Below are 14,379 nucleotides of genomic sequence, written 5' to 3' on the forward strand. Positions count from 1 at the left end.
CAAGGGGAGCTGCTGGCTGGTCTCTATCCTGATGCTGCGCTCGGTGATGACATCCTCACCGTGCATGGGCTCCGGGCATCGGGGAGGGGGGGGGGGGGAGCATCCGAGGTAGTCCTGTCGCTATGGCAACATGTTTCGCTCCATTGAGCCTTGCCAAGCAGGCTTGACAAGGCTCAATGGAGAATGGAGCGAAACATGTTGCCATAGCAACAGGACGACCTCGGACGCTCTCCCCCTTCTGCCACCGCCTCCTCCTCCCCCCAATGCCCGGAGCCCATGCGCGGTGAGGAAGTCATCACCGAGCGCAGCATCAGACGTATAGAGATCGGCCAGCAGCTCCCCTCGGCCAAGGCACGCTGCAGAACCTCTATCCATCTAGTGGCACCAGGCATCCGCCTCCCTCCCCTCTGCTACAGGGAATCACACTCTCCTGCCTGTCACCCTAACGGCTCCAGGGCAGGCTCTATCGTGGAGGACAGGTCGTGGCTCCCCCCCCCCCCTCTTCACAGGTACCCCACCTCCTGCCATTTATGCAGTGCAACCTTGTGTCATTTTTTATTTTGATCTGGCTGTATTGTTTTTATATGTCATTTTTTATATGATACTATTGGACTTCAATAAACTCTGATGATGGATTTATGATGGAGTCTCCTAGTGCTCACTGGATAGGGCACTGTATTGTGGATACCAACCAGAGGTAGCCTGCCCCTGTTAGCGCTTCTCATCTGTGTTCAGTTTACCCCCTTCCCAAGGGGTCTCTCCCACAGCAGCTCAGGACTAGTCAGGCACCTCACCATCACCATTCGGTAAGCGTTGGATCTTTAATGTGTTTTTTGGCAAGAGCGAAGGGCCTCCAGCAGAGGGCGCAGCGATCTTCTCTGCATGAGGGCCCGGCAGAAGAGATCCGGGAACAGGGAAAGCTGCGCCATCAAAGTCAGTTGTAGACATAGGCCTGGTGGCTTTCATAACCGCCTCTTTAACCACATACTTGTGCAATTTACAGACCACATCTCTAGGCCTGTCTCTGTCTTGGGGTACTGGAAGTAAAGCTCGGTGGACCCTGTCTATTTCAATGTTGTCAGGGGCCCTGTCTCCCAGGATCTGGCGGAAAATGCCCTGGACCGTAGGTAGTAGATCAGGGGTCCGGGGAGCCTCAGGGAGACCCCGAATGCATATATTTTGCCTCCTGTCCCTGTTCTCATAGTCATCAAGCTGGTCCATCAAGGAGTTCAATATAGTGTCATGTCTCAGGGAGTTCTCCTTCAGGGCTGCCATGTGGCCTGTCTCCAGTGTATCCACCCTGTGCCCCAACGACTCAATATCTGCCCGTAGCCCTTTCCAAGGCCTGTGTCACCGAGTGTTTCACTGTGGTGGTGATAAGATGTATAATTTCAGTTTTAGTAGGCAGGGCCCTAATGTGGGCCTTTCAGTCCCAGTCACCGTCCTGCTCTCCAGAATCAGAGGAGCAGGGAGACTCAGTGGTATAGTGTAGAATAGATGCCTGGGGTCCGCAGAGCGGGAGGAGAAACCGCTGAGTGGTTGGGAGGATGGTCGCCGCTTCGCTGGCATGGCTGGAGGTAAGTGGGAGAGGAATGGCAGCCGCAGGACAAGGCTAGTGCTCGAGGGAAGCGGGAGCTCCGAGAAGAGGAGTCTTCATTCCATCGCGGTGAGGCCACGCCCCCCATTAGTCCCGTTTCTAACAATACTAAACTTCTGCTGCTGGTGCAACCAATTGTGAAGCTAAATCATTGTTTTTTCATTCTGCTTTTTCTTCTTTTTTTTTTTATCAATAAGTGAAAAACTAGCAAGAGAAAGGTACAAGAAATCCAATGATCCTGATCCAATGCTGAATGTGGCCAGGGCGTGCATTCCCAGTAACTGGAAGCAGTTTTCAAATCAACATTTAGTCTGTGTGTGTTTACAGCACTGGAAGGGTTAATTGTAATGAATAAAATCAGTGGCTTAGTGGTTAGCATTTCTGCTCTAAATCACTAGGGTCATCAATTTGAAGCCTGGTCAGAACACTAACTGCATGTTTTTATGCTTTCCCTTTGCTTTCACAGGTTTCTTCTGGGTAGCCATGTAAAATTGCCTTATGTCTAAACTGGCTCTATTATCTGTGTGCATGTGCAGTATCCATATCAGCTCTTTGGACATACAAACCTTTAATCACTGCTCCAAGCAAAATAAGGTGAAGGACACACCTTTCTCCTGCGCTCAGAAAACGAGGCTCCCCGACTGCTCTTCCCACAGGACTTTGCAAAAGGCGTCTCAGATGGCTATGGTCTTGCTGCCCTAAAGGACTGGGGCAGTCCAACAGTACTGCAAACAAAAACACAAAAAAGGGCGCACCGACCTAGCGCATTATCCTCAATAATGGTTTTATTGTTGTAACATAAAAATGGCTACTCACAAACGCAGATGAAATCAATCATATCGGACTCAGAAACTTGAGTGTAAGAAGTAGTCCATACGAAAGTCCATTGTCCTATTAGGATGACGGCTGACGCGTTTCGAGGCCTACGCCTCTTCCTCAGAGCCACTGTATCGTATTCTACTCACAGGTTTAAATAGCAGCACAATGGCTCAAACCCCATCCATGAGGTCTAGAGAGCTCCTCCCTCTGGGGTGTGGCAGTAATGCTGAACCCCCTCCCACTTGCGTCACTGCCCATCTACCTCCAGAAGGGTGGGTTCATGGTATTCATATACTACATACATCCTATTCCGATATTTGAAGCACATAATACATATACATAAAAGAAAAAAATGCAACTGAAAATACAAATACAATTGCAAATTTTTAAGTCAAAATACAATAGTAGATCTAGGTATAGACCAAAAAATCTTAAAATCTTAAATAAAATGAGATAAAAAAAGAGGTCACTGGTGATTTCATCTTTTTTATCTCTATTTAAGATTTTAACCCCTTCCATACCGCGCCATAGTAAAATGACGGCGGCAGGAAGTCTTTCTCGATCCAGGCGGCCGTCATATGACGTCCGCCTGGTCTCGACGCTACTGCGCGCCCCCGGAGGCGCGCAGCGCGGCGATCGGGGTGAGGCTCGTCCCTCGGACTGAGCCCAACCCCGATCGAGGTAAACAGCCAATGAAATTGGCTGTTTACCACGTGATCGGCTGTGTCAATCACAGCCGGTCACAAATGTCAACAGAGAACAGGTAACTAGCTGTCACCGTGTTCTCCTCCTCACACACTGATCCTGTGTAACAGCTAGTTACCAATTACAGTGCACCCCAATCACACTGATTGCCGCCCCCCCCCCCCCAATAAAGAGTACCTGTCACTAACCTATCAAAGTACCTGTCACCAGCCCATCGGGTACTCTGGTGACAGGTACTCGGGTACTCTGGTGACAGGTACTCGGGTACTTTGAGTACCTGTCACCGGAGTACCTAGTACCTGTCACCTACCCATCAGAGTACCCGAGTACCTTCCACCTGCTCATCAGAGTACCTGACACCTGATGTACCCGAGTACTTGCCACCTGCTCATCAGTACCCATCAGTATCAGTACTGATCATCCGTACCCATCAGTACAGTATCAGTATCACCTATCAGTATCAGTACTACTCATCCGTACCCATCACCTGCCTGTCACCTGCCCATAAGAGTACCCGAGTACCTGTCACCTGCCTATTGGAGTACTCGAGTACCTGCCACTTGCTCATCAGTACCAGAGTACCTGTCACCTGCCCAGCAAAGTACCCGAGTACCTGTCACCCTTAATACAGCCACCATGTCTAAGTCCAAAAAGGTTTATATACGTCCTCCGTTTAAACCTAAATACCGGTGTTATGGCAGCAGATAGCTGCCATAACCCTGGTATTTTTTTAAACGGTGGACGGTTGGCTTTCCAATAAGGGTGGTCCCAGCGGCGGATTCGCAGCGGGATCACCCTTCCGGGGTGGCAGAAGAGGTGCCCCCCCCCTCCCGCCGCATTCAGGTCCTTTTCCCCGCTTACCGGACCCGCTGGCAGCGGGGAAAACGATCCGGTCCTGGATCCTCACAGACAGGATGTCGAGTGAGGGCAAGCTTGCCCTCACTCGACTCTATGGTCTTGGAGGACCGGAGCTATGGCAAACATCGTTGCCTAGCAACCGGTTTAAAAGGTCCCTTTTTTTTTTTTCATTTTATTTTCTTTTTTTTTTTTTCTTTTTTCTATCTTTTAGTGTACTTGTGAGATCTGAGGACTTTTTGACCCCAGATCTCACAAAAAAGAGGTCCTGTCGTGCCTTTTTCTATTACAAGGAATGTTTACATTCCTTGGAATAGAAATAAAAATGGTCAATTTTTTTTTTTTTTAAAAAAACAGTGTAAAAATAAAAAATAATAAATAAAATCAATAGTAAAAAAAAAAAAATGAAAAGCGCCCTGTCCCCGTGAGCTCGCGCACAGAAGTGAACGCATACGGAAACCCCGCCCACATATGTAAACAGTGTTCAAACTACACGTGAGATATCGCCGCGATCGTTAGAGCAAGAGCAATAATTTGAGCCCTAGACCTCCTCTAACTCTAAGATAGCAACCTGTAGAAATTTTTACAATGTCGCCTATGGGGATTTTTAAGTACCAAACTTTGTCACCATTCCGTGAGCGTGCGCAATTTTGAAGCATGACATGTTGGGTATCTATTTACTCGGCGTAACATTATCTTTCACATTATGGAAAACAATTGGGCTAACTTTACTGGTTTCTTATTTTTTAATTCAAAAAAGTGAATTTTTTCCAAAAATTGGAAGACCGCTGCGCAAATACGGTGTGATAAAAAATATTGCAATAATCTCCATTTTATTCTCTATGGTCTCTGCTAAAAAAAATATATATAATGTTTGGGGGTTCTAAGTAGTTTTCTAGCAAAAACAACTGATTTTAGCTTGTAAACACCAAATGTCAAAAATAGGCCTAGGCAAGTGGCTAGGATGCATGATGGTGCTCCTTGGATTTTGGGCCCCTCTATATGGCTAGGCTGTGAAAAAGTTTCACAAATGTGGTATTGCCATACTCAGGAGGAGTGGCAGAATGTATTTTGGGGTGTCATTTTTGCTATGTACATGCTATGTGTTAGGAATATCCTATAAATTGGCAACTTTGTGTAAAAAAAAAAGTTTTTATTTTTTTCCCACATTTTCCAAAAACTTGTGGAAAAAAATGACAAGTTCAAACGACCCATAATGCATAATAGAATATACGTTGGAGTGTTTGCTTTCCAAAATGGGGTCATTTTGTGGACTTTTCCATTGTATTGGTGCTCTAGGGTCTTGAAAAGTGTGATAGGTAGCAAGAAAGTTTTATGTGTATTTATGCTCCTAAAACGCCTGATGGTGCTACTTGGATGTGGAGGCTCTTTTTGTGGCCAGGCTGTGTAAAAGTCTCACACATGTGGTATCACCATACTCAGAAGGAGTAGCAGAATGAATTTTGGGGTGTCATTTTTGCTGTGTACATGCTATGTGTTAGAAATAGCTTATAAATTGACAACGTTTTGGGGAAAAAAAAAACATTTTCTCTTCATTTTCCCAAGAATTGTGGGAAAAAATTATAACTTCAAAAAACTCACCATGCCTCTTACTAAATACCTTGGACTGTCTACTTTACAAAAAGGGGTCATTTGGGGGGTATTTGTACTGTCCTGACATTTCAGGGCCTCAAGAAAGGAGATAGGCTGTCGGTACATCTGGTGTGATCAATTTTCAGTAATTGGTACCATAGCTTCTAGACTCAATAACTTTCACACAGACTAAATAATATACACTAATTTGGGTTAATTTTACCAGAGCTATGTAGCAGTATAAATTTTGGCCCAAATGTATGAAGAAAAATACATTTTTTGCAAAATTTTATAATAGAAACTAAAAATAAGTGGTTTTTTTTTCAAAATTTTTGCTCTTTTTTTGCTTATATCACGAAAAAAAAAAAACCCAGTTGTGATCAAATACCACCAAAAGAAAGCTCTATTTGTGTGAAAAAAATGATAAAAAATGTGTTTGGTTACAGTGTAGCATGACTGAGCAATTGTCATTCAAAGTGTGAGAGTGCTGAAAGCTGAAAATTGGTCTGGGCAGGAAGGGGGTCTAACTGCTCTGTATGGAAGCGGTTAAGATTTTGTGTTTCAAATATCGGAATAGGATGTATGTAGTATATGGATACCATGAACCCACCCTTCTGGAGGTGGATGGGCAGTGACGCAAGTGGGAGGGGGTTCAGCATTACTGCTACACCCCAGAGGGAGGAGCTCTCTAGACCTCATGGATGGGGTTTGAGCTATTGTGCTGCTATTTAAACCTGTGAGTAGAATACGATACAGTGGCTCTGAGGAAGAGGTGTAGGCCTCGAAACACGTCAGCCATCATCCTAATAGGACAATGGACTTTCGTAGGGACTACTTATGACACTCAAGTTTCTGAGTCCGATATGATTGATTTAATCTGCGTTTGTGAGTAGCCATTTTTATGTTACAACAATAAAACCATTATTGAGGATAATGCCCTAGGTCGTGCGCCTTTTTTGTGTTTTTTTGTTTGCAACCTTTAATCACTAGCTGATAGCTGTAGTAGCTTGTGTGTGTTTTGTTCAGCAGGCTCCCGACTTGAAAAAAAAGGGATGCAGCAGCTCCATAGCTGCCTATCACTTTGATAGAGCGGGCAGTGTGGTGCCCCCCCTCCCGTGGTTCCCAGGTGCTGCTTTTACCGGAGCCTGGGAACACAACCACTGGCTAGGGGGTGGAGATCGTTGTGAGACCGAGGCAAATCAAAGCCTTTATCTCGTATGCAAACAATAAAACCGAAAGTGATGTCGCCAAGCCGATTTGTGCTTTGTTAGATGGTGTGAAGGGTAGGGAAGACATTGGGGTCTATTAGACCATGAATGTATCCATAAAGAGTACCTGTCACCTGCCCAATGCCATCACATAGGGATTTATTAACCCATTGTTATAGCAATCAAGTAAAAACAAATTTAAAAAAATAAAATTAGAATATATTAAAATTTACAAAAAAAATTGCCGGAACTCCTGTTGCCCCATACACCTGCACAAACACAAGTCCACGGCAAGCACGTGTATGTAAACCGCAGTCGCACCACACATGTGACATATCGCCGCGAACATCAGAGTGAGAATAAGAATTCTAACACCAGAGCTCCTAATTAACTCTAAGCGGATGAGCTGTAAAGGCTTTTAAAGCATCAGCTATAGTGATTTTTGGGCACCATAGTTTTTGGCGAAATCGTGGGTAAACACATATTTGGCATTTATTTACTCAATGCAACCTCATCTTTTATATTTAAAAAAAAAATAGGTATTATATTGTGTGTTTTTGCAACAAAAGTAATTTTATTATATTTTTTTTCATGCAAATATCATGTGACATAAAAAATTGCAAGTATCATCTTTTTATTTTACAGGGCCTCTGCTTTCTGAAAATATATAATGTTCTGGGGGGTTTAAGTAATTTTATTGCCAAAAATTAAGCTTTTTACATGTATGCGGAAAATTTGAAAAATTGTTCTGGAGCCAAACTGGGTGTGCATGCATGTAAGAAAGGGACCTTCGATTTTAAGCTCCTTGAGGACAGGGACTGATGTGAATGTAAAATGCAGTGTAAATTGTTAGCACTACAGAAGTACCTGTAATAAATTATTAAATACACTTCCCAGGTCCACAAGCAGTAAAGTATAACCCAATTAAAGCAGACCTTTCCCCCCTTTCCCTACATTTCACACTAGCATTCATGCCCGCATGCTGATGTGAAATCACCTAACACTTTTTATTTGCTTTTTTATTGTAGCAGATTGTGAGTTACCTACTGGTTTTGAGAAGCGTAGATACTGGCGAGCTTCAGTGAGATCTCCAAAAATGAATTGTCATCCTGGCAAACAAACAAACAAAATACTTAATACTGATAAAATCAAGCATGAGAAATGAGAAGAGATTTAGGGGAAAAAAAGACAAAGTTTACCTGTTTGATTCCACTTTCAAGCATGTACACCATGATGGTCTTAAACAACTTTTCAGCCTTAAAAAATAAACAGCAGCAAAAAATAAATAAAAGAAAATCTAACAATTCATTCCGTAAAGCACCAGATAGGAATGAGTGTTTATTTGTATGATGGGTGAGATGGTAAGAAACGTGTAGTAAAAACATAATATGACTGAACTGTAACATAATAGACTGTATGACACCACAGAGCCCCTCTGTGTTACTTTGTAAACTTTGTTGTAAAAAGAAAATAAATTATTAAAAAAAGAATGGGCTCTAAGCAACAGGTCCACTCACAGGTTTGGTTGCAGACTGGTTGGTGAGTTGAGCTGGGAATTTTTTTTTGGGTTTGTTTTGCATGTGTTGCCCTCCCATGTGCTCCTTGCTGTGAAGGCCAGTTATAAGTTGGAGCGGTGACCATTTGTTTGTACTGTTGGAATAATGGTGATGAGGGCAGGCACTGGGCATCTTTGCTGCCATTGTGCTGGGTGTCCAGTGTGCCCCTTTATCTTTAAGGAGGGGTGGGCTACTTTCAGGCTCACCTGCCCTTTATCCATCCATTAGCATACATGTGCTTCTACTATGGAGGCTCTCATAAACTTAAGCCCCGTACACACATACCGATTGTCGGCCGTAAATATTCGGCCGCCGACCGATCGGCTGATTGTAGGCTTGTTAGTATGATGCTTCCGACAGCCGACAGCGCATTTTTGGCCAAACAGAATCTGTCGTGCAGACTTTAAAATATTTGTTGACCGTCACCAGAACGGCCGATTGTTCGCCAGTCAGTACAGAATTCGGCCGACAAACAGCAGATTAGCAAGACTGGGCATGCTCAGAAAAGAAAAAACACACGGAAAGTTAACCATCACATGACATCACTTCTGCAGTCGGCTGTTGTTGGCGGACAAAATTCGTGTGCAGTCTTTAGCACTTTTCAGCCGTCAGGACAGCACCGGACAAAAGACGGCCGATCGTTCGGCCGACATTCGGTACGTGTGTACGGGGCTTTACTTAGGACTGCACATAATACTGGGGTGCTTCAATGTTATGAAAGCCTAATGATCTGCCTTTTTCATTCTGTGTTTGATCTATTTGCGTTGGACTTGATGTTTTGTATCATTGCTTCCTTACACAATTTTTGTACTCTGTTTACTTTGCATCAATAAAATATAAATTAAATAAATAAATACTGTGGTTCTTTGGGGCAGCTCTGCAGCTTACGCATGTATTTGCAAATGTGTGCTAACTAAAACCCTGTTTTTAACGCAAACTGTTAGGATAAATTGGTTGGTTACAGACTGGCTGGTGAGTTGAGCTGTAAATTTCTTTGGTTTTATTTTCCAGCAAAAAAAATTTATACTACAATGTATGGGTGTTTGTAGAAAAAAAAATACAAAAAAAAAAAACATGCTATATGTAGACTTACATTGTCATGCTGGCCCCTTAGTAATGCCACATTTGCCATCTAAAAAGAGAAGATAGAAATAAAACCCATAATATAATTTCTGATTAAAACTTAACCCTGGGCCAAAAGCTAAATCGTACTCCTGTCCATCCAGTTCTGAGATGTAAACAACTATGCTACACTGCACAGACCTGTCTTGCAGGGTAGAAGACCTGATTTTTCGACTAGCAGGTCTTGCCCATTCCCCGAGCCTGTAATTGGACAGGGAAGGGAGAAGCGGCCAACGGATTAGCTCTGTCATTCTGCTCTCGTCCTATCAGCATGTCCCGTTAGAAAAAGCGTAGCGCAACAAAGCTGAATGGCTCCTTGTGATGCTTTTCCTTTTGCCAGTAGGTGTTCTGTCTTACAGAGAATTGCAAAATGCTGGTACCAAGTCAAATCCAGGTACTTACACTGCTTGAATTTATAAAAATACAATCAATGGTGTACTAAAGAATATGGAACTGGAATTATTTTGGTTAAATCTGACTTCAGGTGTTAGGTGGATTCCTTTAATCAAAAAATTCAGCCTCACAAAAAGGACTTAATTCTGATCACAGCAGCCTGAAGACACACACAAAGACTAAGAAAGATCTTATCAAAAAAAAAAAAGGAAAGTATGACTAAGGCCCCCTGGGATCTTGTTTGCTGGATTTTTTACCTTTTTTTTCAAACAACTGTTTTTTTATTCTGTGAAGGAATCGAGTCACCACTTGCACTCGTCTTAAAAATGAATGTTTACCTTTAACAAAATAATAATGATAAAATAAATGCATATGTTTTGTAGGTAAAAAATGTGTATTTATTATTTTTTTTCTACATGACAATGCAAGGTATTACACCCGCGATCAGTGGATCCCGAGTGCAATGTCAGGCTCCTGCAGCCTCTCCTTCCAGCTTCCCGCCTGTACCTCCATACAGGGCTTTCGGGTTGAAAGCTGGAGGCAGTGTGAATGGACTGAGTTCAACCTGTCTGAAAGAACCCTCAGGATAGAGGAAGATCTGCAAAAAAGGTCAGCTAAATCAGCTGTGGTGTATATAACCTACATAGAGGAAATTGTTTTTTTCTAAACCAAAGTGCTAGAGGTCTTCTGGAATCTGGTGTAAGCACACAGGATACACTGCATATCATACAAGTGAGAAAGATGATCTGCACCCTCCTGCATTCACACTAGTCCTAGGGATATAATACTTTATTTTTTTAAGCTATCTGTATAAAGAAAACATATGTACCAGATCATAAGTGTAAATAATGGCACGCTTGCTTTTGTTTTCCTGAGCCAGATGAAGAGTCCTATGTAAAATCTCTTCTGCTTCATCCATCTCTCCTTTCATAATGCTGAGCTAAATTAAAACACAGAGAAAGTAAAACAATATAATAATTTTCAGTTATGTTGTAGCAAAGCAAAAGGTTCACTTTATAGCAAAATTCTTTTTTTTTTTTTTTTTTTTTTTTTAATCCAGCCATTATTTAAAAAAAAGAAAAAAAAACGTAAAATAAAAGCAGCTTTTGCTGCAATACTCTACTTAAGTCTGGAGATGACCTCAGCAATATTACTATTCTACCACCCCCAGGCTGTATGGCGGCCAGCGTTTTTCAACCTACTTCTCTGAGCCCAGGCTGTCATGGACCTACCCCCTAGGGGAACATCATCTCACTGGCCTGTGCTCAGTATACTACTGCACTGAAGGAGACTCACACATCCATGTCTGAGCAACCTTTAGCGCATGAGACTGGATCAATCCTGGCACCCACCTAAACAGGAGGAGACTCATGTCATCGGACCAGTTAACAGAACCTTGGAAATGCCCCATTCTCCAGCAACATATGTTAACTAACCTTTAATTTTCCTACTGCTTCATTTAGCTGTCAGAAGTAAGAAAAGAGAGTGTAGGTTCTGAGTCATTTTAGCCAAGCTAATACAAGGTGGAGGACCCTCGCATGTTAAAGCAATGAGCTAAAAACTAAGTGCCAGTGCTCTCATAATGGATAAAAGAGTGAGTAGGTGCTGCTGTGGAGGAAGCAGTACAGTAAACCTATTGCTTTGCTTAACATAGGCAAAGCACAGGTGGTTTGTTTTGAAGCTGAAGTTTAGCTAAAAAAAAAAAAATAATAAAATCCCTAAAGCTTTAGTCACATCCCTTACCAGTAATGCAGGATGTCTAACGTTGTGCAGGAAGTTGGATCTTGGTGAAATTGTCTGTGCAGGGATGCCAGTTCTCTTCCTGTATCTGAATGTCCGGCACTGTGACAAGTAACAGCACTGGAACTTCAGGAAGACCAGCAGTACAGATGGTCAGACAGGGCACACCCCCCTCCTTCCTTCTCCTTTTAGATTTTAGGTTCTTTCATTAATTACACTGCCTGTAACACAATCTGTGAATGGAGAGAGCCTGATCAGTAACAGAATTCACTGCATCAGCAGTACAGATGGTCCCCGTCTGACCATCAAAGCTGCCAACCATTGCAGCACCAGAATTTCAGAGACAGGAAGAGGACAGGCATCCCATTCCAGGATCCAGCTGCCTGCACAGCATGGGATATACTTCATTACAGGGGAGAAATGTTACTAGAGCTGTAGGTTTTTTGTTTTAGCTGACCTTCAGCTTTAAGCTTTTTTAAGTAAACCAGTAAAATCAGTAAACTAACTTTAACCACTTCAGCCCCGAAAGGTTTTACCCCCTTAATGACCAGGCCATTTTTTGCAATTCGGCACAGCGTTACTTTAACTGACAATTGGGCGGTCATGCGATGCTGTACCCAAATAAAATTGATGTCTTTTTTTTTTGTCCACAAAATAGAGCTTTCTTTTGGTGGTGTTTGATCACCTCTGCCATTTTTATTTTTTTTGCGCTATAAACAAAAAAAGATCGACAACTTTGAAAAAAATATATATATTTTTTAACTTCTGCTATAAAACATTCCTCCAAAAAAATTAAAAAATCTAAATGTTTTCATCATTTTAAGCCAATTTTTATTCTGCCACATAATTTTGGTAAAAAAAATTCCAATAAGTGTGTATGGATTGGTTTGTGTTATTGCGTCTACAATCTAGGGGAAAGATTTATGTCATTTTAAAATTTTTTTTTTTTTTTAATGGCGGCGATCAGCAAATTTTTTTGGGTGACTGCGACATTGCGGCGGACAGAACGGATACCTAACTGACATTTTTGACACTTTTGGGGGAAGCAGTGAAATTACTACAGTAATCAGTGCTAAAAATATCCACTGTTACTGTACTGGCAGGGAAGGGTTTTAACACCAGGGGCGATCAACGGGTTAAATGTATGCCTAGGGGTTTTTTTCTAACTTTAAGGTGGATGAGCATATGGAATCAACACAGGGACATTTGTTCCTAAATAGGAGGAACACAGGAGCCCTGTGTTGATTGCTGACAGAACAACGGTCAGCTGTGTTTATAATGGCAGATCGCCGTTCTGTCTTCCCGGGGAATGATCACGGGTGGCCGGCAGCAATCACGGCCACCAGCCCCGCAAATCAGCTTCCCCTTTAGCGTATCACCTCACGCGCCGCCACATTCGCTCCCGAGGAGCAACGTATGGGTACGACACTTCGCACAGCCGAGCCACCTTGCCGCAGTAGATCTGCAGCGGATGGTCGGCAAGAGGTTAAAATTAAAAATCACCTGAGACAACATCTATAAATGTAGGGCGACAGCTGACCCAAAAATGGGGTTGATTTACTAAAACTGGAGAGTACAAAATCTGGTGCTGCTCTGCATAGAAACCAATCAGCTTCCAGGTTTTTGTCAAACCTTATCCACTTGACCTCCGGCAGATTTCTTCTAACATTTTTTGCTATTCGGCATTGTACTACTTTAACCACTTAAGGGCCAAGCCTATTTCTGACACATGTTGTTTACAAGTAAAAATTTGTATTTTTTTCCTAAAAAATTACTTAGAACCCCCAAACATTATATATATATATATATATATATATATATATATATATATTTTTTTTTTTTTTTTAAGCAAAGGTTCTGGAGAAGAAAACAATCTTAAAAAAGAATAAACAGTAAAGTTAGCCCAATTTTTTTTTGTATATTGTGAAAGATGATGTCACACCGAGTAAATAGATACTTATTATGTTACGGTTTAAAATTGATCACACTCGTGAAATGGCAACAAACTATGGTACTTAAAAATCTCCATAGGCGACACTTTAAAAAATGTTACCAGTTTAGAGTTGCAGAGGAGGTCTTTTTCTAGAATTATTGCTCTCGCTCTGATGATCGGGGAGATAACTCATATGCGTTTTCTTTCATTGGCTAGCTCACGGGGACGGGGGCACTTTAAAATTATTATTTTCTTTGTGATTTATTTTTTATTTTTAATACGGTTTTAAAAAAAAAAAAAAAAAATCAGATCACTTTTATTGCTGTCACAAGGAATGTAAACATCCCTTGTGACAATAATATGCAGATCCCTCCACTATTAAAAACGCCAAAATCTGCATTTTTGAAATCGGCGCCGTTGGCACACGAGTAAACCGGAAATGATGATGTGACATCGCTTCCGAATTACATGATGAGAGACCCGATCAAAGCCGAATCTGGCTTCATTTGGGACCAGCCGGCTGACGTGTCAGCTGGTTGCTCAGGTCTCCCGGTGGGACAGGAGACCCAGGCAGAGTGGCGGGAGGGAGGGGAGGATATCCCCTCCCGGTCGCTGGGATAACGGCTGAGCGACTTCTGAGCTGCATCGGTTGTTATCTGCTGAAAGCCGACCGCCGGCTCTACAAAACTATACCTGCAGCTACAGGCAACATACCGGTACAACCACTTCTTCAAGCCGACGTACAGGTACGTGGGTTTATGGGAAGTGGTTAACTGGCAATTGCACGGTCATGCAATAATGTTTCTTAATGAAATGTATATCATTTCACACAGATAGAAGTTTATTTTGGTGCTTTTT

The 14,379-nt window shown here is 42.4% G+C and overlaps 1 protein-coding gene across 2 annotated transcripts in view; it reads right to left on the reverse strand.

The window, feature by feature from the left end:
• The window catches only part of TTC19 (tetratricopeptide repeat domain 19), an 82,411-nt gene that overhangs the window by 50,459 nt on the left and 17,573 nt on the right, over positions 1-14,379 (reverse strand). For both annotated transcript variants that reach the window (XM_082247588.1, XM_082247587.1), the window contains exons 3-6: positions 10,678-10,788; positions 9,427-9,465; positions 7,977-8,033; positions 7,825-7,886 (exon numbers count right to left, since the gene is read on the reverse strand). In XM_082247588.1, the coding sequence (XP_082103714.1) occupies positions 7,825-7,886; positions 7,977-8,033; positions 9,427-9,465; positions 10,678-10,788 (269 nt within the window). The remainder of the gene's footprint in view (positions 1-7,824; positions 7,887-7,976; positions 8,034-9,426; positions 9,466-10,677; positions 10,789-14,379) is intronic.

The sequence above is a fragment of the Pelophylax lessonae genome (assembly GCF_965119305.1).
Source record: "Pelophylax lessonae genome assembly, chromosome: 2".
Lineage (NCBI taxonomy): Eukaryota > Metazoa > Chordata > Amphibia > Anura > Ranidae > Pelophylax > Pelophylax lessonae.